The sequence below is a fragment of the Manacus vitellinus genome, unplaced genomic scaffold (genome assembly GCF_001715985.3).
Source record: "Manacus vitellinus isolate BGI_N305 unplaced genomic scaffold, ASM171598v3 scaffold_0_pilon, whole genome shotgun sequence".
NCBI classification, from domain to species: Eukaryota; Metazoa; Chordata; class Aves; order Passeriformes; family Pipridae; genus Manacus; species Manacus vitellinus.
Window position 1 is genome coordinate 23,260,697 of NW_021938789.1, and position 26,022 is coordinate 23,286,718.

General features: G+C 34.1%; 1 protein-coding gene across 2 annotated transcripts in view; it reads right to left on the minus strand.

The window, feature by feature from the left end:
• The window catches only part of SGCZ (sarcoglycan zeta), a 182,450-nt gene that overhangs the window by 37,702 nt on the left and 118,726 nt on the right, over positions 1 to 26,022 (minus strand). For both annotated transcript variants that reach the window (XM_018079712.1, XM_018079777.1), the window contains exon 4: positions 6,025 to 6,147. In XM_018079712.1, the coding sequence (XP_017935201.1) occupies positions 6,025 to 6,147 (123 nt within the window). The remainder of the gene's footprint in view (positions 1 to 6,024; positions 6,148 to 26,022) is intronic.

Below are 26,022 nucleotides of genomic sequence, written 5' to 3' on the forward strand. Positions count from 1 at the left end.
ACCCTTCCATAGGTCCTGTGGATTTGCCTGGAATCATCCAATTCAAACACTTCAAAACTAGAAGTATTTTAAATTGCATCTCTGGACTTTGCATAGTTCTTCAACAGGGAATGTGGAATATGACTATCATATAATGCAGATATTAGTAGGTTTTCCTAAAATTATTAATTCTTACATTGGTCACAAATACCCAATAGTTTAATCCTGATGTCAAAAGTTTAGCCTGAAAATCAGATTCACTCTGTATGTTTGAACCAGGCTCTGGACTGATACTGCTCTTTACCAGACCAGGGTAAATACTCTCCAGTAAGTTTGGATAACTGCTGGCTGTGTTCTGCAAAGGAACAGCTAAGACAAACACAGAATCAACTCAAAAAAACCCACCTTATTTAATAGAATTAAATAGATTACAGCCCAGAAAGAGAGGAAAGGATTGAAATGTCTCCTCTTATGTCATGATGCTATCATGAAAAAGGAGGCAAAAAAAGAAGCTGATTATTCAGAAAATATGGATTATAGAAAGGTTAACTCTCTAGACAGAGGATGATTTTCTTCTCCCTATACATCAGAAGAGTATAATTTTGCTGGTTTTATTTTTTTCCTTTCTTTTCCTTTCTTCTGCCTGACTATATGCTGGCTCCTTCTATGACTCTGTCTACAGAACAGCATAGATGAGCATTTTTCAGTGAAATGGTTGTAAGAAATTGAACAAGTTTTCCTGGGCTGACAGAACTGTTTGCATATTTGTCTGCTTTTAGGTTTATTCCTTTTTCCAAAAAAATTTATGTTACCAAGGCTTATTTCACTTTACATACATTCCTGAGACCAATTCTTCTGTTCCTTGGCATGTTTTTGTTCAAGTGCCAAAAATCAAAATATTTCTTTTGCAAATTAGTTGTTATTATCTTCAAGTGAGTCTAGTCTTCCAACAATCTCCACTGTCACCTGGAAGCTGGTGTAAGCACACACCGCTTGGAGTCTGAGCTGGTGCATTCTACCCTTAACTAGAAGATATAAATGTATTTATGCAATGTCCCGGATAAGAAATTTATTTACTTAGTCTCACCACTTGTAGCCTGCCTATACATCCTTCAGTTCATAGACTGCTTGGAGCCCACACGCATATGATTGTTATCAGCTCTGTAGTTGTACCTTCAGAGTAATGCCCTGACAGGTTGTTCTATTGCCAAGTGATTAGATTACCACAATAAGATTATCTTTCAAACAGAGCTCTCATACAGACAAGTCTGGACATTGAGTGCTTTCTTGAGATCTAAATAAGCTTGTCAGAAACCTTATTCATCCAGTACATTTTGGAGTACATATTAATGTAGACATTACTGAGGAAACACAAAAATCCTATGTATATGATGCATTTTTGTTACTGAGAGACGATGATAAAAGAATTCTGGTTCATGCAGTCTCCAGGATACTGAGAATCTGGTCTATCTACTTAAAGGATTAACTTTTTAGAACAACATCAAATACAGTAGTTTTACTATGGTCAGATAATTTGGCTGCATAAGCCAGTTTAAAGTGATTGTTTCCCTTCATCTTGTGCCACTTCACTCTCCAAACTCCATCTGTCCTGAATGACAATCCACCAACTGAACGTGGCAAATCCAAGATCTTTCCCATTCATACAGAAATCACTATTCAGTCTCTGAATGTACTAGATATACGCCTACTGTAATAACAACATACATAAAATAATAATTTATTTTTCTACATTTCAGTACTTGTTATAAATATTTTATTTCTACTTTTCCAACCTAATTTGCAATTCACATATATTTCCTCATATTTCTGTCGTATCTCCTTTTTATAGCCATAAGCCATATTTCTATTTTATCATTTCCTTTTAACTACTCTGGAAGACCTTTCTATATTTCAATTACCTACAGACTCACAGTCCTGCATCATAATCTTAAAATCAAAACTGATTTTGCATGTTAATTCTCACTATTATTTGAATATTAACAGAATATAAGTATGTAGGTATCTTCTGAAGTTTCCTTGTTACATCAAGGCTCTCATCCTTCATCTAGTAAAGTTGATCAAAAGCCATACTGAACCCACTGTAAGCATATACTTTGGCATAATGAAAAATATACTTCCAGCCCTTCACAGATTTTTCCTAACATTGTTCTGGTGTCAAATTAGATTTGACCTATACACATCCTGCTATTAATCTCAGAAAGTTTCCATTACAACTCAAGTATGTTGTCCTCTTCTGACTTCCATTTTTCTACTTTACTGTGCTATTTGACAAGGAAGAAGGCTCTTAGGAAGTCATAATGATCTGCAAGTTTTTTATGCCTCTTCTTTTTGTTTCTCCTACTGCTGCTGGCAACAATGTGCAAACCTTAGTACAATTGCACTTCCCATAATGAGATCTATTTTTATGTTTGAAATATGGAAACAAAGTGATCTTCATCTAATTGTATGAGGTCATATAATACAGACATGGAACCCCATGTATCTGAAAAGTTTTGTGTTTCCAAAAATTATGGAAGGAGTTGAACTCTATAGAATTATTACTAAAATCTTGGTAAAACAATAACTGACAATTTTCTAATTAGCTTCTTATTTATTTTTAGAGGAAAAATATTATTGCTGACATATTAATTATCATTATAAAAAAATTCAGTTCTATCCAGAAAGGACTTTAGGTCCTGTGCCCAGACATGCAGCATTAAGGGATGAAAGAAAATAAGCCAGCATTTAAGAAAGTAATAGGGAACAAAATAAATTAGTTCTCCATAAAGGTAATATTTTCCAAACAATATAGACTGGGTTATTTAGAAAAAGCGACACAGCTTATGTGCTACATCTAGAAAACGTAATTGAATTTGATTGCAGAACAGCAATAGCTTCTGATGGAAGACTTATTTAATTTGCCTTTTTTTAAACATGATTAATAAACATGAAAAGCCACATCTAAAAGTACAACTGATTTAGCAGTCATGTAAAACCTGTAACAAAACAAGTTACAGTATAGTTTTTACGGGTCTCAGAAAAAGGATCAGAAATAAAATTATGGTTAAAGAACGCTATAGAAAAGTGATGTACAGATCAGAAGAACATGTAGGAGACAAGATGAGAATTAAATTGCTATCTCTTCTCCTTCAAAAAGCATAGAGAGAGAAATACTTTTATCAAAAAAGCAAAATATTTGTATAATTTGGATAAAACAGTATAAATTTAATGGGAAAAAAGAGTTTCTGATAATGGGTATTTAGCCTTAACTGAGAAAACCACCTCAAAAGTCAGAGAAAAAACCTTGGTTGAGTTGCCAAAAAAAGTAGGAGTAGTTAGACTATATCTAGACAAGGTCCACGTTCCTTTGTACTTTTTAAACAGCTGGTAGATACAAGTTTGGTTTAAGAAAAAAGAGGATGACAAACTGTACTATCAGAGACATACAGTGAAAGTTTTTATAGTAAGAATTATAACTTTCTTTCATAGCACTGTCTTAAAAAAATGCATACCGACCTAGGCTGCCTTAATCTGTTCTCTCAAAAGTACTCTGGCAGGGTAAAGCTGCCTCACAGTATATGCTTGTACTCTCATTGACAAGGGTGACCAATACAACTCTGCTACAAGAGTATCTTACGGAGATCATCTTGCAATTAAAAGAAATACAAAATAAAAGCAAGGGGTAGGAAACTTTGCGTTAAGATTTAGATAACGGAAGTAAAAGTCAAGCAGATACTCTTGCTCTGTAACTGCAGAAAGAGTGAAAGAGACCCTGTGATACTACAGATGCTGTCCATTCACTAGGACAGGGCGAATACAAGAGATGGAGAAAGGTTTAACTGTGTGCAGAAAGGAACCTCTGAGCCCATCAGAAAATCAGTTCCTTATTCCTGCTTATTTCCCATTTCTTCAACAATATGTTCAATCCATCAAGGCTTTCTCTTTGCTCCCTACAAAGCTCTGTGATACACATTAAGCTTGGTGGCAGGAAGCATCTCTGCTCAAAGGGGCAAGAGTCAACTGCAATTCTAACAGATCTGTCTAATAAAGCAAAAAGTTAAATCTTTTTTACTCTTTCCTTGAATAATAAAGTAGAAAAGAGTTAACACAGTTAAACAAAAAAGCTAAAGTAACAATGGAAGGAATAATAAGTATTTTAAATTAAATCAGCCAACTGCCTAATTTTAAAGTGACAGACTCTTAATAGGGAAAGATATGGTTGCAATATCTCTAAAACAAAAAGCACTACTGATTCCATATATTTCTTATCTGGGAAATAAATTGATATCTGGATTAACACAGTGTTTCTACTATACCTTTTTCCCTGAAATAGGCTGCCTATATAAAAATTTACAAATAAAATGTTACAAAAATAGTCAATGAGAAGCTGTCCACTTAATCTAACAAGTTTTTATTAATCAAGAATTTCTTAGACTGCCTTATGAAAATTTTTTTTAAAAGATGTTTATTCTTCTAAAATGAGAAAAAATCATATACAAACAATCCCATATTGTCATAGTAGTCTATAAATGCCCATGAAATGGGCATACTTTAGAAAATTATTATCAAAATGAATCATTTATTGGACCTATTCACAGTTGTTTCCAAAGAGACACTATTGATTGCTACATAAGAAAATAAAATAATTTCATTGTAGTACCACACTTAAATAACTACATATGAGAGTTTAATTTCCAAATAAGCACAGCTTATATTTGCTTTTTGATATTCATTTTTTGTTTTACTTATTCTTCAATGATTTCTTTCCTACATTCATCCTAAAGGCATCATGATAATCAAAACACATGCCTGAGAAAAATAAACTAAAGAAAAAAATTCTGGTTGATGTTTGACATTATGATGTCTTGCCAGGTTTCATCAGTCATATCATGTCATGTAAAGTAATGCAGTCTGATTGATGGAGCTCACAGGGACGCACAATTTTTCATGTTTAATGGAAAATTTGAAGGTATCACAGAATCTTCAGATAAAAATAGTACTTATGGTGCAAAAAGTTTGATTACAGAATAATTACCATGACATCTAAAACTTATGATCACGTTTCTCAGTGGCAGGAAATCTAATTCTTAGTGTCATTTGTAAGATGTTTTATTTTTCAACTTTTGATACATACTTTGAAATCTCTTATGTCAATTTTATATTTAAGATTAAATTTCTCAGCATTTAATATTATGACTGAGTTTGAATCTTAGCAGGATTCAGTATGATTCTCTTTTTTCACAGTACACATGACAGATTCTGCTTTCCTAGGGATGGCTGAACAGCTGACTGCCCATGGAAAGAAGTGAATGGATTCCTTTTTTCACTTTGCTTGCGTGTGTGACTTTTGCTTTACCAGTTGTTGAACTGTCTTTATCTCAAACCATAAGTATTTTTAATTTCACTCTTTCAATTCTCTCCCCCATCCCCACTGGCAATGGAGCGAGTGGCTGTGTGAGGCTTAGTTGCCAGCTAGGGTGAATCCATAACAGTAATATCAAATGACTTATATATATATATATATCTAGTAATGACAACTATTTTTCTTACTTTCTTGAACAAATGCTCAAGTCAAGACAAGATTTCTATTCACAATGGTTCAGCTGAGCCTCATGAAGTAAAGCAGAGAACATACTGTTAATTCAGATGGAAGTTAGACTTGATACTTTGTATATATAGAAAAAACAAAGGTCATAGTATATGACAATAGTTTTTATTATTGTGAAGGAGCATTACCTGAACAAATGGTATAGGTACTACAAAACAATGCTTAATGGTAACATATAAAAAAGCCAAATCACAATGGTAAGTGTGATTTGTATCACAGTTGATCCTGCAGACTTTAAATTCATATCTGCCTTTAGAGGAATTGATTTTTAGATTATGCAGCATCTTTTGGTTGGTCAAGCAATCACTGATGATGAGAAGAATTTTTCCTCTACAAGGGATTAAAATTTTGTAGAAGATTAGTTGTTTAATTATTACTAAAAATATTAAAAAATATATACTGTTTACATCTATTTAGACACTTTATCGTTACCATACCTGTTACTTTCAGTCTGTCAGCTCCAATGACAATCTCATCTTCATCTGCAGAAAACAATACTTTTCCACCTTCACTTGCTCTCACTTCAAATCTCTTACACTGAGCCTCCACAGCATCAGCTCCTGAAATCAAGTAAGTTATTGTTTCATCTAAGATATTTTGTAAGAATTAAAATAAACATCAGCATACATGGAATACCCAAAACATATCGACTCCATGAGGCTTTGACAAAATACTGGGCTTTCTGTAAGCCTGATAGATAATTTGCATTATAAAATACTGTTAAAATAATTTGCAGAGTGTCCATTTCTTTATTTAATATCATGATAGAATTTAAAGTAATTATGAAAAACATCTATTTCAGAGTTGTGCAGAATTCAATACTAAAATTTAGAATGTACTTAAACACTGAGATCTTGAAATGCCAATTCAGAGAGAACTTTCTGGGGTTTGTTCAGTTTAAATTGCAGTCTTGTCAATAGAAAAAAAAAAAAAGATAACACGTTAGCCTATTCCATAAAGACAAACAAAGCAATGCAGCAGAAAAAGGTATTTTTCATTCAGCTCTACTTCAAACTTAAACAGAGGAATAACAAAACAAAACAAAAAAAATCAAGATATCAAAAAAGATGAACTGAGATATCACAATTTATGTCATATTTTATGAAAGAATATTCCCAAATATCTCAAAGATCAAAAACTCTAAAATAACTCTAATTAGACAGACATATAGAATTGATCTAACTCCAATAAAAAAGGTTGCAGATATCAAAACTCTTTTAAATTTATTATGCTTTTAAATTTACTGGTCTTATCCTTACTCTTCAGTGTTTTGTCTACTAAATTCTTTCTGAAAATGGTGTTGAAAAGCAATGAACTGCATATGGCACAACCAGATGTAAGGCAAGATATAAGGTTTCAGGGAATAATTATCTGAAATTTTCTCACTGATTCCTAATTTGAATTGTAATGTACACCTGGAAGCAATCTATATGGGTAAAAATTATGGGGAAGGCCTTAGGGACAAAGAAAACCATGTATATCATTTCACTTTAACAATCCGGTTTATAGGTTTGTAAATTCTCCTGCTTCTCTAATATAGAAGTTTTCAGGTTAATATGCAAATGTACATTATCAAAATATGTAATAAAATTAAAAAACTGTAATAGCTAATTTTGGACAAGGAATTGCCATAACTGCCCTTAATTTGCAGAATCAGATAAGAAATCGAAACAACAATTCCTCTTACTTTCACATGACCTTATGTTTGTACTGCAAAAAATTTCTGGCTATCTTTAATTTATGAAAGTAAAAAGAATATGAAAAGGAACTATAAAAATACTTGTGATGTCCCATTTTGTTGAAATTAGACATGTTTATTCTGTTGTAAGTGTGTAAAGTGGTATTTTTCCTCCACTCTCTCTACAATTATACTTTTTTAAAAATGTGATAAACAGATTGTTGGCTTTGTTTTGAAAAAATACGAAAATTTTGTAAAGACAGACGGGGCAGATTTCAGATAATCTAATGTCAGCCATGGGATAAATGCTACACCTCACAAACATTCCAGAACGCTTACTAATAAAAAGGTATAATGAAGTCTAATAGTCTATCAGGTAAATGTATCACAATATATATTCATAAATATATATTCTGTCTTACAAAATTCATCCATTACTCTTAAATACCTTGAAAAGGTCAGTGATGATGTCCTCGATAGGGGTGCCCCCTAGGCACATTTGAATTATTTGTTTAAAATGCAATCATTTAGCTAGTGATGCATGTTAACAATACAGTTTAGTAGGATACTCTATTCTCTTGCACTGTGTCACAGGTAAAGATATCTTTTTAAAAAGCTATCAAAAACATGTTAATATTTACTTTTTATATGAGTGCTTCTTTTATGAAACCCAGTGAGAAGATGCTTTATCAGACCTCTGCTGAGTTCAACAGGCAACAGAAACACATAAGGAAATTAAGACATCAATTTATCAATTTTTTTCAATTTTACTCCTTAGTTTGCATATAAGTTAAGCTTACATATTTTTCTGCAAAATAATTACATTAAAAAATAAACCATGCTGCTGTTGACTCTATCCAGTTACTTTATGAAATTGGGATAACCACATAACTCAAATTACTCTAAGAACTGCATTAAATTATTATATTATTCTTTAATTCATTTGAAAGAGGGAGAAATTATAATAAATTATAGACTTTTAAAAATACTTGTAGAAATTATAGATGACCTTTTATAGATGACTTCTGAAGGTTATGTGATCCACTGATAATTTACACACGGCTATGATTCAATGCTCAAAATGATATATGATAGTCATGAGCAAACACTGTTCACGACAGTAAAACCAAGGTGTAATCCTCTTTAAATACCATTGCACAAAAATATTTATTCCAGAATGCTTCTCATGGTTCAGAATGGGAAGACTAGGAGAGGCTAAAAAGATAAATGTTTTCTTGTTGAATACAAGTGCTTCCAGAAATGTCATGACCTCATGGTTCAAAGGAAGATGTTCAAGATACCATCAGAGTTGAAGCTAATATTATTTATGACAAAATAAATGGTAGCTTCATATTTGAAATAAGAATGCATGCTGGTATTTAAGCACTTATTTATAACTGGAATAACATTTGTGCCCTCTCTGTGTACCATTGATATTTTACCACTGTGTCTTTTGGAGGGAGAAAAAAGAAGAGCCTGTTACTGAGTTGTTCATGTTGCCCTAATAAAATCATAGACTAAAAGGTTCAAAATCAAATAGCATAAACATTTACATTTTACATAAGCCTTTTACAATGTCTAGCTTTTATTCTTTGCTACATATTTTCTTACTGCTTCTGTTGAATTTTTTTCAGAATTTAAATAAGTTCTGATATTATCAAAACATTCAATTTTTGATACTCTTTTGGAATAGTGTTTATTTTTGGTTTCAAAATATTTGTTCTTAATTATGAAATATTTAAAAGACATACAATTAAAAGGCATTAATTTAATACAAAATTTATGAAAGCCATATTAAAAATTACCCAAAATATATCACTTTGGGGAAAAATCATAAGCAATCATTTTTCCTGATTTAGTCAAAAGTTTGATTTCAAAATCTCAAAGCCCTTCTGGAATTGTTTAATTTTCAGTCATTTTCTAAATTTTATTCCATTCTAAGGCCTTAGAATACACTGCATTGCACTTCACAAGGGCTGCATTTTGAACTGTTATTGAAAAGCACAGGTAAGAATTCTGTTGTAGAAGTAAATTTCAAAATGCTCCACTCAACTCATTAGGAAAAAAGAAAAGATACAATACAACCAGTGTTTATTATCATGGCCCTGGAGACTGGCTTTTTAACAGTGATGGGTTGCAAAGTGAGGAGTCTACCACAGTGGACTTTATTCCCAGTTCTCTACTTCATTCCCTATAGCAGTGCAGGGAGACAGGGAATGAGGGTTATAGCCAGTTCATTACATGTTATTTCTGCTGCTTCTTCCTCCCCAGAGAGAAGAGTCCTAACTCTGCTCCAGCATGGGGTCCCTCCCATGGAAGACAGTCCTTCACAAACTTCTTCAACGTGAGTCCTTCCCATGGGCTGCAATTCTTCACAAACGGCTCCAGTGTGGGTCCCTCCCTTGGAGTACAGTCCTTCAGGAACAGGCTGTGCCAGGGTGGGTCTCCCACAAAGTCAAAAGCCCTACCAGTAAACCTACTCTAGCATGGGCTCCTCTCTCCACAGGTCCTGCCAGGAGCCTGCTCCAGCACAGGATTGCCACAGGGTCGCAGCCTTCTTTTGGGCATCCACCTGCTCTGACATGGGGTCTTCCACGTGGTGCAGATGGATCTCTGCTACCACATGGACTTCCATAGGCTGCATGGGGACCACCTGCTTCACCATGGTCTTCACCACAGGCTTCAGAGGAATCTCCTGCCCCTCCTTCTGCACTGATCTCGGAGCTGCAGAGCTGTTTCTCTCACATATTTTCATTCCTCTCTTCTCTGGCCACAAATATTTCTCTGCAGTAACTTCTTTTTCCTTCTTATATATGTTATCACAGAGGTGCTGCTACCATTTCTGACTGGCTTGGCCATGGCCAGCAACGGGTCCATCTTTGACCGGTTGGCATTGGCTCTGTTGGACACACTACCAGAACCTTCCCACACAAACCCAATACAGAATGTTAGAGATGTCCTTGTCCTGCAACCATACTTATGGTTCAGGAATCCAAAGGATAATCTCAAATAACTTAATACTTAATAGTTTTATCTTTATTTAAGAGCTAATGATTGCTTAGGTACCTAAAAATAAGTGGCATTATAAGTACTGTATGCTGCTATTTTACACCCATCAACGTTGTTGCTCCTAACAGAAAATGTGCCGGAAATCAAAAAAAGACCTGCCACATTATTACTCTTTATATACCACTGCAAATGACAGCCTGTGTTTTGATAACTCCTTTTAAAAACTTGCAGTGTATTTAGGGTTATATAGGTTTTCGTGAAGAATGACTTAAAGAACAATAATCTGGAGCTTCGACAAAGAAATACATATGTTTCAGATGTCCAGCATTTGTGCCGCTTCAGCATCATATTATATAAAAGTACACCTAGAATTCAGCTAGTCCAATATATCATTACAGGAGGTAAATATATTTTTTTATTCTAAAATAAATGGGCTTTCACTTTATGTTGCACTCAGGACTTAACAGTGCTCGGTATTACTTACTTATTGCTGCAAGAGTGGTTAGTGTATTCAAGCCACTTGAGAGATTACTAACAAAACATAATACATGTTAAATCTGTCTCTTTGACGTAGAACCAGATGAGAATGTTATAAAACTGGTTTTGAAAAGTTAAACTGCCTACAGAGTAATCAATGCTATCAAAATGGAATTCTGTTTCATTACATTTTCATTTCCCAGTTGAAATAAGATCAAGCAGTTGTATTTGCAGTATATTAGTGTATTATCTTCCTAGCTGTAAAGCAAATTGCTGTGTTCCAACAACATAACAAACATACACATCTCATACAATGTCTGAATCCTTAACTATACTACTAACAAAAATGATGTATCATCTCTCAGAATAGCATGCATGAACAAAGGACATATTTTGAAATTATTAGTTCAAACTTGTAGAGCAATCACTATTTTCAGCAAGTCATATCTGCTTGAATAATACATACTTCAGTGAAGAAAATCATGTAAAAGTTATCTTCTAAATTATACTTGGAAAGGTAATTTCAATTAAACTCTTGGTGGTTGTTAGCAATTAGACCAAATTTTCTGCATGATGTAAGTGTGCACAGGCAGTTCAGGTAAGGGTTTTTTGGTTTGGTTTGTTTTTTTGTTTCTTTGTTTTACTTTGTTTGGGGTTTTTTTTGCTGTTTAGAGAGCATATACAGTGATTAAAGCTTGCTGGTCAGCTTGAATTTCCCCTGCCAGCAGACTGAATCTCAAGTAATGCTGTGGATATGCATATTGTGCTTTATTATACACTGTATCCTATATTTCTGTTATGGGAAACAATATTCAGGTTTGAGGTTCTTTTATTTTCCTCAGTATTTTCCACATAGTTGATCTCCCTTTCATCTCCTTTTCCACAAAATTATATAATAGGAGGTAATAATAGAATTTATGTAGACAGTCATTACTGTGGAGACAAGATAGATAAACTAAAATTAATAATCTTCCTCAGGTTTTTTGTGGGTTTTTTTGCTACAATTTCTACTCAAACATTACTTTAAACTTAGTTTTTGGATTTTGAAGAATATTTAATATTGCTCATACTCATTTAGCACACAAAATATATTTGGGACTTAAGATCATATGCTCTTTCTTTCTTGTCAGTAAAGCACTCCACTCCCACTCTACCAACAGTAATGAAAGTAAAATAAATGTTAAAATCAGGGTGAAGCAAACATTTGCTTTGCCTGGTCTTCTGGCTTGTTTCCAACACCTACAATGAATTTCCATTCATTCTCAACATAATGAAACAAAAGTTGAAACTGTCAACAATACTAAATACACACAAAATTATATTTTTTTTCTCCTATTGACAAAGATATTTTCTGTACTTATATCCAATTCAGATGAACACTAGCAGTTGTGTCTGATTTCTAAATCACCTTCTGTGTCCACCTGGCAGATAACAAATTCAGACATAGGTAAGAAATCAACAACCTGAAATTAAATATAGGGACTAGAATTCAAATGGAATTACCACAAATTTATGATCCTTGTAAATGCAAAACATAATGAAGTTCAGTGTACTTTCTTCTGGTTCTTCAATGGAAAATAGGTTATTTATACATTTATTAAATGCAGAGTTTAGGTGGATGACAAAGAAAGTTACTTTTATGAGAATATGTTGATGCTTCTGAGATTGGAGATAAAAGAGATAAAGCATTTTTCATAAAGATTCAACCCCAAGTTGGGTCTAAAATCAATATTTGTGAAATATATATCTAAATTTTTGTTAATATTCATAGCAATATTAATAGGAAAGTTAGGTATTATAATATTTTGGCCACCAGAGGTCTCAAAAATATTTCACTGAATACAAGTGCAATAACACGACTCATAGCAGCTGAATAGAAGAAGCATTGATGAATTTGAAAAAGAGAACTTTCAGCTGAGAGCAAGACATCTACACAAAGAAAGCTGCACAGCAATCAGAACATATTCTGTGTTCCATTTGCTGAGGATGGCAAAGACCATCTTCATTATATCTAAAATGTGTGAAAGTAGAAGGTAAAAAAAACCCTAGTGGGGTCTGTCAACAGCTGATGGCCATGCTGTAGAGATGTCAGAAAGCTGCTGCTTCTAAGAGAGGTTGATCTTCGAGGTTTCCTAGTTTGAACAATTGCCTACTCAGACAAGGGAAGCTGGAGCAAACGCTAGGCCAGAAGAAGCAATGCACATATTTGTTATCCTTTTTAAGAGTGAATAACACCAGCTGTCAACTTAAGTTATTAAGGAATAAGCCACACATTTATATAAGAGGAAATTAGGTAGAACCATCTGAATCAAACAGCAGGTATGGTGGAAGCATGACACTTCCTTCTTCATGATCTATGGACCTACTAATATCCATAAAAGATTAGTGATATTACAGGTTTAGGACTTGGTCAAATGGAAGCTCACAGAAAAGTTCTGCCCTCCCAGGCAGATTTTACTTCTAGGAACTTCATATAATCATACAATTATTATGGTTGTAAAAGCCCCTAAGATCATCAAGTCCAACCACTAACCCAGCACTGAAAAGTCTGCCATTGGTATGGTATATCAAGTTCATTATATTCAAAATGTTGCCTGCCACCTCTGCAATGGATAGAATACATTAATCATGCAGTCTGTCTTCCTGGTGCATCTTGACAGTGCAACCCCAAGCATGAAGATATATGTGAAAGTTGTATAAAAGTTGCAGCAGACAGCACTCTCCATGCTACTTCTATACAAGGCCACAACAGCTCAAGAGCAAACCTGTGCTTTTCCTCCTACTATCTCTACCACATCATATTATCTTTTTGAGACTCAGAAATTACATTGCTAAACAGACCTTTGGTCTGATCGGACACAACTGTTCATAATTTCAGCAGTTATGAGCAATACACGTGGGTGAAATGTGCTTCTTTGCTTCTTGAAGGTTGTTTGAGCTTTAAGTTAACACATTTATTTTGCTTCTGTAGTGGCTAAAAGCATAATACTATAAATGCATTTTAAACATACATAAACAATATAAAATAAAATATATAATTATTAAATAAATATAAATGGATATATAAAAATGGATAATTTTTAAATTAGATTATTAAATTAAGTATATTTAAAGTAAATAGTAGGTAAAATTACAAATAATTATATATTGTTTTTATTACCACATTTATTGCATTATCTTTCCTATGCATGTTTTCCTCTGTTGTCCAGGAATCTTTCTTTCTGACACCAATAAATAGCCACACTATGTTAACTTCTTCTTATAGCCACATTTATCAACTAAACTTTCATTGACAAGCTCAAATGTCCAGCTCAGGCAAATGAATTATTTATAACTAAAATATTTTGTGTACTACAAAGCATGAATGATAATAGAAAGCTTATCAATTTTTATTACTCATGAGGAATGCAACCTGAATAGTACTAAATCCTAAGAGAATTTTCCAAGTTTTCAGCATTATCCTTAACCTCGTAACTTTTAGCTTTCAGTGATGGAATTATTTTTTACAACTGAAATAATTTACAAAGCTGAACATATACCTTTTGGAAGCTGAGGCTTACTGAAACAGTCTGGGAACTACATTTCCATACAAAATCAGTGGGAAAATTTATATTGTCTCTGTTGGCTAAACCAGGCTGCAAGGTTATTGTTACATTGTTTGGTCACTACATGTTTTATGAGAATCCGAAGTTGTCTCTAAGTAACTGCAGAATATTCAACTGAAAAAAAGCAAGAGTTAAAAAAAGACAGAACAATACATAGTATGGGAGACCTGACTAATGCTGTATGTAATGAACAGCACATCCAAATCAAATAGCAAGAGCACACACAAATACTAAGAGGAGTATGAAAGGTCTTCATTAAATAGATGAAACTCAAAGACAAAACAGGAATGTTGAATTTCTCCTTGGGAAATATAACATCTTGCAGATCATAAGGTCATTCATTCCTCTCTAAAATTGTTTCTATTTATCATTACATATTTCCTTTAGGTCAGATTTCTAGTCTGACTTGTCTATTGAATGTTCTACAAATTTACCAGAAATTCTACTGAAAATCAATGATCTGTAAATCTCTGCAACCCTACTTATTTATTTTTTTAAAAAAAGACCTGATGTTTGACCTGTTTGCATCTTTTTAGACCTTATCTCTCATCTGCATACTCTCTAAAATAATTGCTAATAATGCAAGGACCTTTCTGCTGCCTACTTTATCATTTTGAGGTAACTGGACTAAAACTGAAATTGAATAAAGTGAAATACATTCATGTAACCCAACAGTTTCTTACTTTTCCTCATTTTACCCTGTGACCATTTTAAATAACTGTGTTGCATTTTGGTTTCTGAAGATTAAAAAAAAAAAGCATTTCAGTTTTGTCTCTTTGACTGGTAATATTCTTTGTAGACATTAGACAGTTATTGTGACAGTATTTGTTTCTACCCTGTAGGCATTGTAAACATTTTTTTGGTAGTTTATTAATATAAAATAAAAGTAACAAATATTTCAGTCATATTCACAGATTCATTCAGGTTACAAAAGACCTCCAAGTCCAACCTGTGACCAGTCTCCACCTTATCAATATATTCTTTATACACACTTGTTACGGAGAGGTTAGCTTTGAGTCTTCCTTTTTTTTTTTTCTTCCCTCCAATACAAATTGTTCTTCCAGATACTTTTGGCTGTTTTCCATGGACTTCAAATAAAACCTACTGTGACTTGAAAATATTGCATTCTATTATTCACAATGTAGTGAGTTAGACCATTTAGAGGTTTCTGAATGAAAATTAAACTTTTTGAGATAAAGAATTGAATTCATCACATTTTGAGACCAAAGAGAGAAATAAAGGACACAGCTATCAGAGCACTTAGAAACTTTCTTGAAAATGGAATATTTTAATTTTCATAACATTAATTTAACACTGATTGCTATTACACAGGGGGATTAGAAAAATCTATTTTTTCCAAACTGACTATTTCTCAGATTATCTGCTTTAGCTAGACAGTATAAATATCCTGAAGTGTCAGCATTTCATATAAACACACTTTATCTGAGAAAGATTTAATGAAAGAATGTACAAAATATTAAAAGATACAAACGACTCATCTACAAAAAGGCTACCACTGGGTACTACTGGGTATTATAACAAGAGAAAAAATTATAGCTTGATGACCATGAAATGATAATTTTAAACCCTTCTGCTACTTGGCAGATCAGTGAGCTGCATTTGCAGATTTCTGAGCAACTGCTCAGAAACTACTTCATAGTACCTGCTATGACGATGGCACAAGATGATGATGGCTTAGCCCAGCTCTCCGTATTTTTGCTCTATCCATTTAGGAAATTATTTGTCTCTTTGCCCTTGACAGTGGGATAAGGGCCAGAAAAGCTGCAGAAGCAGGATAAAAGCATATTTGGGCTCTTAGATTCTGAAAGTGTCTCTTCTGATTAAGATTCTCGGTGGAGTTCATTGTTGACTTGTAACACATAAGATGCAATTCAATTCATAGATGAAGACATCTACCTCAGGCAGCTACCCTGCTGTCACTTAAATTCTCTGTCTTTATCTGTGATTTGAACCCCTGCCAGATTATCTACCTTTGAAATACCCCACTTAGAGAGGCTATATGGATACCCTTGGGAAATCTGAAGTGTCCTTAAAGGAATGTGTGATTTTGTGTCTGGAAAGAAATATAACCTAGATGCAGATGGATGTACAAATTCAGAGGTAAGATCTGCAGCATAGGTGAAATTTTTGTCTGAAACAGCTGAAAGCTTTTGATTGTTAATATGGCAAGCCAACCAGAATCACTCAACCACAGAACAAAATGGATGTGTTAAATTACCACCTGGCTTGTTATTCTGCACCAGAAGCAAAATGGGTAGGAAGCTTTAAGTGTCTGACAACTCCATAGTGGTAACAAGTCCAGGTGTCTTGGTAATATGTATGATAAAAGAGCAACAAAACAACTCCTCCAAACAAAATATTTGTCCAGAATATTATAAAAGGAAAATCGCAAAGTTTTGGGACTCTAACATTGCAATACCTTTTTTAAAGGCAATGTAGTCCTTAATTTTGATTTGGAAAAAATGCTCACTCTAGTATTTTGATCTCTAACTGATGTTAGTGATTCAGTGAATGATAACTATTCCCAGCGATGAATTAATTTCAGATTTATGGAATGCTTTTCTTCACAGGAAGAAATCTAATCAAAATTTTAAAAGATTCAGCTAATCATTTATTCAGTGACACCTGCCCATAATTCAGTTGCAACTACAATATTTATCGTTCTAAGAATAACCTAAGGAAAAAGAAGTTATTTTCAGAGATATATTTATATATTAAAGAAGTTTTTAAAATCCAGAAGAAATATGCCTTTAAATATTCTGTACATGCTTGAGATAAATTACATCACGAAAACTCTGCCCACCTACAAATGGCACAATTAAGTAAGTCTAGTGTTGGCATAATATAGAACTTAAAACTCAATACTGTTCTGAATGGAGGTAAAGAAAAGGGAAATAAACATAATTGTATTAATAAATAAGCATAACAAATCAGCCATGTTCTAGCTATGGATATTAAGTGATATTTTCCAATGTGGTTTTAAAGTTACAGTGAAGTAGGTTTTGGAACTGTATATTTTTACAGGACTCAGAGCAGTGCAATAAATAGAAAATAAACTTCAATATTAATGTTTTTAAAAAACAACAGTAATTATAACATAACAGTGAGATGTAATTTCTGATAGTCTAAAGATATGTGAGGGAAAATTCCAGAAAACTGAAGGATTTTCATCATTTACTTTTTAATACTAGTCATCTAATAGATATGAACTAGAATTTGCTATCTAAGAGGTCCACGATCTCGTATGGCCAAATAATTTTCATGGGCAAACACAACTGTTTCCAAGCCTGACTCTTCACTTGCAAGAATCTCCTTCTCATATAGAAACAGGTGAATTTCCCATAGCTGGCTCAATAAGAAAACTGGTTGAACTCAGACATTTTAAAGATAATTTAGCTGAATAAAGAATCTAAGTCTACAATCAAATTACCCCTCCCCCCTATACTTGATAACTCTCTTTGCTCTCACTTCAACATCTTTAAAAGCATCCACATGCTGATGAATTTCTACTTCCAAGTAGTCTTGGAAGTAACTCTGAAATGAAGGACAACATCAGAAAGACCTTACTGCTCTTCTCTTTCTTTTTAACTATGTTTTTGGATTTAATTAAGTTCAAATAGACTACTCATTTTTTAGTCCTTATTTTGTCCTTCACCTCAGCTGCTCCCATTAGTAAAATATATTCTTAACAATATTAATGAGTTTTCTGAACATCAGGGAAAAAAGGGGCAAAAATAAAATCTTAATGTCCTGTCAGGGACTTGTTAAAGGTCCAGATGTTGTAGGTAATTTAATAATGCTTAGCACCCAGCAGCTGCCTTGTGAATGTCACAATGCATGCACAGCAGCTGTTTTTGAAGTTAAGTGAAGTATTAGCAGTTGATAAAGCTAAAGACAAAGAATTAGAACCATCTTTTGAAGAGGTATGCTGCAACCTTCAAAACCTATTTATATGCATCTAAAACCTACTTATATACATCTAAATAATATCCCTTTCTTTGACTTTAGGGATCTCTTTCCTAAAATAAGGAAATCACTTCTCTTTCCCTGCTCGGAACATTTGGGTAGTAGTTATGCTGTCTGTACTGGCCAACAGCATGTGGGTAACAGCAGCAGGACAGATGGCAATGGATTAATGTTTAAACACTAACACTTCTGCACCACCATGAAAACACTAATTACTTCTTCCCAGTCTACTTCTACAGTTAAATCAATCAACTGCTCACAGATCATGTCCTCTGGTATGGTATGGGGTCAGGTGGCGTGGGAAGAGGATAAAATATTTGAGAATTACAACAGAATATCCATTTCTCTGAGTTTTCAGTGCTAATTTTCTAGAAACAGTGGAAACATCCAGGTTTGCATTTAAAATACTATAAGGTAATAGAAAAAGCTTATAAAGCAGCAAAGTAATCAGAGGACTGCTGTAATGTTAGAAAAATAGCCACTGATAATTGAAATCTACTTCAGTATATGTCCAAACTCACTAGAGATGCTCTAGGATCAAAGTTAGGATTGAGATGAAATACTAAGGCACCAAGCTGAGGCTCATATCAAGTGGAACAGACATCCCTCTGCACAGCATCCCTGTTGCACTTTTGCTCCCCCTCCACAATCCCTGCCTAGAAAACACTGATTTAGTGCTCCCTTTCATCCTTTCCACATGACCTCTAAAGTGACAGTGGTATAGAACATTAACTGTTGTCCTTTCACAAGAAAAGGAGGCTTGTGGCTGCTGCTTTTTGAAGGCTGCCCTGAAAGAAGCCAGCCCACCACCAGTCCTTAGAGCACCCAGCACTCCTGCCAGCACCACCTGTGAGCAGCTGGGATCTGAGGCCTGACTTCCAGCAAGCTGCCTGAGGAAGGCCTGCTACTTGCCCTTCTTTCTCCCTTCTCTGGATTTATTCTTTATCCCTTTGAAAGAATAAATGAATTTCTCAACTTGGAAGAGACCCACAAGGATTATTGACTCCAACTCCTTGCTTCTTGCAGGGCTACTTAAAACTGGAGTATATGACCAGATGCTCCCTGAATTCTGGCAGGCTTGGTGCTGTGACTACTTCCCCAGGGAACCACGTTCCAGTGACTGATAACCCTCTCAGTGAAAAAAATTTTCCTAAGTCCAATCTATGTCCTGTGACATAGCTTCACATCTTTTCCACATGCAAAGAAAAAAATGCCCAATTTCATAACAGCAGCTCATTGAAAATTAAGATTTATAGTGAATATATACTGGAAAACTGGAGTAATTGCAGAAGAATAAAGAAAGTACCCTGCCCAGTAACTGCATATGCCTTGAAGGATTTCTGAAGTCCAAACTCAAGAAGGCATATTCTGACTCTGAAAAGGAATCTCCTCCTCCATGTATTTGTCCTTTCCAAGCCAGTTCTAGATTATGCAAAGAAAACCACATCAAAAATCAGACACTGGACCTTAAAATTTCCTCCAAATGTAGATGATGAACAAACTTAGAAAACGAAGGAGAACATAAGATGCATGTATTTTGTCTATGCTACAAATACTGTAGAGAGAAGTATCAGACTAATTATAAAAGTTCAAAGTATGTTTTTCTTTTTGTCTGTCAGCTACAGACAGAAAAGGTGCTTTCCATGTTAGGTCAATACAACTTCACATATGAACTGACATGAGCTGTACCTTGTATCCGTGGTAGAAATAGTCTTCCTGAGCTCAGACTGAGGGAAAGAAAAAGAAAAGAAGAAAAGTTGGATCAAGACTCAAATGACAAAAACTTTTAGAGTCTGAAGAAGGTAGAAAGAAGAAAAAAATATACTAAATGCAGATATAAAGGGAAGAGGTCTCAAGACCCCAGATCTGGAAGTACTGATGTTATTAGTTTTAAGATGCAAAGTAGATTATGTATAACACACTAGTGAGGATTATAAAACTTAAAGCAAGGAATCTTATATCCACAGGATAGACCTTTTTGGATAAGCTGTTCAACAAAAACAATGCACAAGCAATCTCTCTCTCCTGAAATAACAACCCCAAAATTGCACAGAATTTAATTACTGTCCTACTGCTGCTTGCATTTGTGTTTATTCATGGGGGAAATTTTAATTCTTGACACATTGACTGATGTGATATGCTTTTGTATTTCAGGTATCAGAAGGTATCAGGTTAAGTAATGGCTATACCTTCCAGAAAGAATTACCACTTGGTCCTAATAAGTGACAGAGAAATAGCTTACTACTCTATTTTTATAGCACAGTTTTCATGTGGCAATTCATAAGGGAGATTTAAGATATATTTTACACCATAGGGTATTTCAAATACTAAATAGCAATGTTTGTGCATAACATATAATAAGAGTATAATTAAGATATGAAAGATATTGCTTAAAAATATACCTGAATCATTAAAAACAGTCTGAAGTACTGTGTAAAGCATCTCTCTCTTTCTTTCAAAAAGATCTTCTCAACCAAGCAAGGTTGAGATCTTTTCAGCCAAGGTTTGAAAATGGTTAATGTAGCATATTTAATAATTTTATGAGTTAATTATGTAATGGATGTATAAAAATGTATTATTTTTCAATCCAGTTAATGCAAGGGCTTGCTTGTCACAAGAGTATATTTACCACTGCTGAATTTTAAAAGTAGGTATGAAAATTAACATAGAAAATTATGCAATCAATTTAGAAGTGAAATAAATGTAAAAATTAGAAAAGAGTTGTCTGCAACTGTTTCTACTAGTCCATTAACTATGAATCAAAACAAACAAATCCAGGTGCTTTCTGTTATTTGAAGATGACTTAAACAGAGAATTGCAGGTGAAATATGGATGAATTTCAAATAAATTATTATGCTAATTTTTTAAGACTACTTTGGCAGACCCATCAAAGTGCTTGGCAAAGAGGTTGAACTTTTGACTGGTTTTCAGACATTCACATTTTCCTAATACTGCACTTCAAGGTAATTAATGGAAGTGGATTCTCATGACAGTTTCATCAAAGTCATTAAGAGTAAATCTGAGTATATATTAAGTGAGATCCTATTACAAAACCTGTTACAGCATAGATGGTTTGTAAAAAGACTTTTCTATCAACTAGACAGACAGAAATAGAAGCAACATCACAGTGCACTGTAAATTACGAGAAGAGATAAGACTCAGACTCCAGCTGGACATTTCAACTGTTATGAACACCATGGCTCACTTCCTGACTGCCTCTTGGCTCATCTCATGTGCTTTGCCAGGAGGAGACATAAAGCCATATGGCCTTCCAGGCACTGCTCCATCATACCTTCTGCAGTGAGGTCTGAAGCTGAAAGAGATCCTTTAACTCTGCAGTTTAGTAAAAGGTAAGCTAACCTGTACTAAAAAGAGCAAGTTATCTGAAATTTTCCTCCATTTAAAAGACCTAACAATGGATTTGTACCATCAGCTAGCAGATAAATTGTTTATATCCCTATACTTGGAAAGAGTGTATAATTGGTTATAAAAGTTTCTTAAGAAACATTACACTGTGAAATTGGTACACTCAGAACGTATAATATTTTGCTGTGTAAATTATCTAAGTTCGCGAAGCCTAGCCATGATGATGTATCTAAGTATTCGCTGAATGACAAGTAATTGACTTAAAACAAGGGAAAACATCAGACAACCAAGCAATTTTCGACAGAAAATTCCATTTAAAGTGAAAAAAAATCTAGAAAAAAATGTAAGCAATGCAAATAATTTAGCCCAGAAATTACAGATTCTCTGTTCCTTGGTTTGTTTTTTTTTTGTATCAGAAAAAGAAGAGAGAGTGAATTAACTATAAGTTAAAAATCTTTGCTACAATGAAAAGAACATGATTAATGACAAAATGTTCCAAAAGAAGATTTTAAGTTATTATATTCAGTCTGATTTTTAATATCAAATACATCAATGCAAAAACTGGACTAATAATTCAGAATCACAGAATATTCTGAGTTGGAAGAGACCTAGAAGGATTATCGAGTCCAGTTCTTAAGTGAATGGCCCATATGGGGATCAAACCCACAACCACCATCATGCCGGTTATCATCACCAGGTCATCAGCATTATGCTCTAACCAACTGAACTAATCATCTAGGTATGGTAAAGTGAATTGCCTACTTTTCTGATTTGTACACAGTAAGGTGGTTTTGAGAACCAAAATTTGTTGGTTTTTCAGTCTGTATTTCAGTTAATGAATAGAAATTCAGAGAATGATGAGAAATGGATAACTCATTTATCTGAATTTGTTTTTGCAACATATCTTCTTAGCAATAATAATTATCGAACTGCATCACAACAGTTACAAGAGCAATTGCTTTAATATGAAAATTAGACTACCTGAATGTTTAATGTATTTTAAATTTTGGAAATCTCACTGTAGTTTGGGACTACAGGTAGGTAAACCTCTTTGCAAGGAAAAGGAGAAAGTCTTTATTTCACATGTTCCTGAGAAGTTCTGATCCATTTTTGCCTAGTTGAAGGGCAGAAGCAGCTAATGAGGGTTTGTAAAACACCACCATCCCTTCCCTTCCCATCATGTTACTATGGATCATACAAGAACAGCCATGCAGATAAGACAGAGAAGAGTTGAGAGCTTATGATACATTTTCCTACTGTGAAGAAAGGGTGTATGTGTATGATACCTTCTTCCTGCAACACTTAGGAGAAAACACCTTACATTTGAGGCTGAAAACACAATCAGAAAACACAGAAACGTTTCTCGTCCATTGTTACTTAAGCATGTTATTACTTCCATTGCCTTCCTGGATCCTTAGTTCAAGTTCATAAAAATCTTAAGTAAATGTCTCACAAGAGTATCAAAGATTTAGAGCAACATGTTGTTAAACACCAGATCAGTAACCAGGTTGGAACCACCTTGAGTGGCTCCGGGCTGGGGTGTTACATATGTGTACACATTTTTTACATGTACCTTTTGTTACTACCGCAGAGAGTAATAATGTAACATATTATTACTACCACAGATCATTCTAAAAGCAAGGATGCTTGAAATGTATCTTGGTTCAGAATCTTCACTGATATCTAAATGTTGCAAAAGGAACATCACAAGCCACATTTAGGTAATGAGTTACTCTGCACACCTCAGAAGTGAAGGGCTAGCAGGATGTGTTATCTACTAAGGTATCGGTAGATATAGGTGGCTGCCTTATGTGATATAGGTAAGAATGATGAGGAGAGTATTCCCACTCTCACAGAGTTATGTGGTTCCTAATGTCCATGAGTTTCTGCACAGTAACTCATGTACTCTTGATGGAACACAGCAAGTAAGCAAGCACATTTCAAAGAAGGAAAAATCATAAATACCCAAAGACAAATTTTGTGTTAAATGTATGGAAAGCATCACCATGTTTGACAAGTTATTTGACTAGTTATATCTTTTAGAACTGCTATGTCTTTAGCAGTGCTGCTATTGAAAATCACACATCTGCCTGTTATTTTCAAATAGCAATTGCAAGAGTGTAATATAACTTTCATTGGTATTCAAATATTTTTTTCTCAATTTGCATGGCTCTAGAGTACTCAATGAACAGAGTGACAGGTTCAGAAGCTCTCTAAAGCTGTGACTTTTATAGCTCTGGACCTCTGTGAGAGTTATGATTCTGCCTGAGGGCTCAAAGCTTAGCAGAAAAGAAGTGCACTTTTTTGCACATTTCAGATATCCCCTGGGATTTTTATGAATGGGAAAGGGTGAAGAAGTAGCAGAAATACCTGTCAGAAGCAGCAGGGTAAAAAATAAAAAAAAACCCACAACCTATCACAAAAAATGAGAAAATTGGTGAAGTAAAATTAAATCTGAGGATGAATTTATGGTAAGTACAAAAGTGGATTTCAAACATCAAACCAATTTTTTTTAGCTGCTGCCAGCTTAATGTTCTCCATTCAAAAACAGGCAGAGGTATATATGATATGTGCAGACAGCATGGAACAACAGACTTCTTTCTCAAGGTGAGCAATTAATGTGCATTTCTAAGACTGGCAAAAATAGAATAGATATTTTTCCATATGTATTTAAACTATGCAAACACTGATTAAACAGAGGGAAAAGTTTGTGTGAAGGTAATTCAGTAGAATGCACAATGCAAAAGGTATTGCTAAGTGAAAGTTGGGAGGGGAGAGATGTGATTACTTATCCTTTTCCAGCTCAGATACAAAGTTCAATGGATGGCCATTTTTTCATCTTTATTCTGTAGATATAACTCACGTCTGTGCTACATCTGCTCCATTGGTCTTAAATGGCATGTTTAAGAACTGAAGGCCATGGAGTCCTTTTGGAGATCCAGACACAAACTTGGCAGATTCCTGACCATGTCACAAATAGACTGGAGAGCAATCCAACATTTCTTGCTTACTTGGTAGAAATCCCAACAGAAAGTATTGCTACAGCTGTGACTTTCTCTCTATACACTTTTTATTGCCAGTATAAAAACATTGTACTGTAATAATAGATATTAGTATTGTATGACCTGGAGCCACAACTTGAATTTATACCATTTAAACATACAACTACTCAGTCTTCCAATCCTCCAGTATATTTAGTTTGTTTAGGGGGGTTTTTTGTTTGTTTTTGGGTTTGTTTTGAGTTTTTTAATATACTTTTTCTTCACTGAATAACACCTGTATCAAGAGTTTCACTGGCATTTTTCCATCTCCTGAGTGAACATGTAACCTCCTTCCTCCCAGCCCCGACCCCACTTCTTTACATTAATCTATCTACCAGTTACAGTTCTAAGTGCATGTTCTTGAGGCTGTCTTGGTCTTACAGAGTTTCAAATACCATAGAAAGAATTTTTAGTTGTCCTAAAATTTGATATGACCAGCAATTTGGATGCCAAAGACAGGAAAAGACCAGCCAATTTGTTGCCTTGCAATATCACTTATGTCCTGTGAAATACAGATAAAATGCCAGTGGTATAACATATATGAAAAGTGCATTATCACCTTTCTGAATGCACTGGTATCCTTCTTTCTTTATAGAATGCTCCTGCCATGCATATAAATTTGCAGGTTGGTGGTTTTTTAAAATTATTATTATTCAACTCTTTAAAGATGTCAACATATAAGAAGATTTCAAAGTTGTTAACTAGACAATTTTCCCCCCAAGGTATAATAATTTAATTTACTTTGTTTTGGTTTGGTTTTTTGTGGGTTTTGTTTGTTTGTTTTGTTGTTGTTGTTGCTGCTTAAAACATTTCTCTTCATTGTTTTCGAAGGATGCAGCATACCTCTTCATTTAAAGAAGAATGTTCCAGAGCACATTTACAACTAATAGAAAAAATATTTTCTTATGTCAGCAAACACAGTATAGAAAAGTTCACTACCATTCTTTATGTAGATGTGGCCATGCTTTTAACAAGACAAAAGCGAAAACTTGTCTTTCTCTGCTCTATCTTACACAAGAAAAAATTTTAGAAGGGAGGGCAGGAATATTAGATTTTTAGGTGCCTGTTAATTTCTTTGATTTCTAATAGTAGAACGTCCAGGTTTTACTGATTGTACTAGCAGTGGTGACTGATTTTATTAAGTTAGAAATATTTAATAAGAGATAAGAAAATAAGAAATATGTTAATATGCATCCAATACAGTACAGGGAATTAATAAAAAATAAAGAAGCAGATTTTTATATTAATATAAGAAGTAATAAAGGCCATATA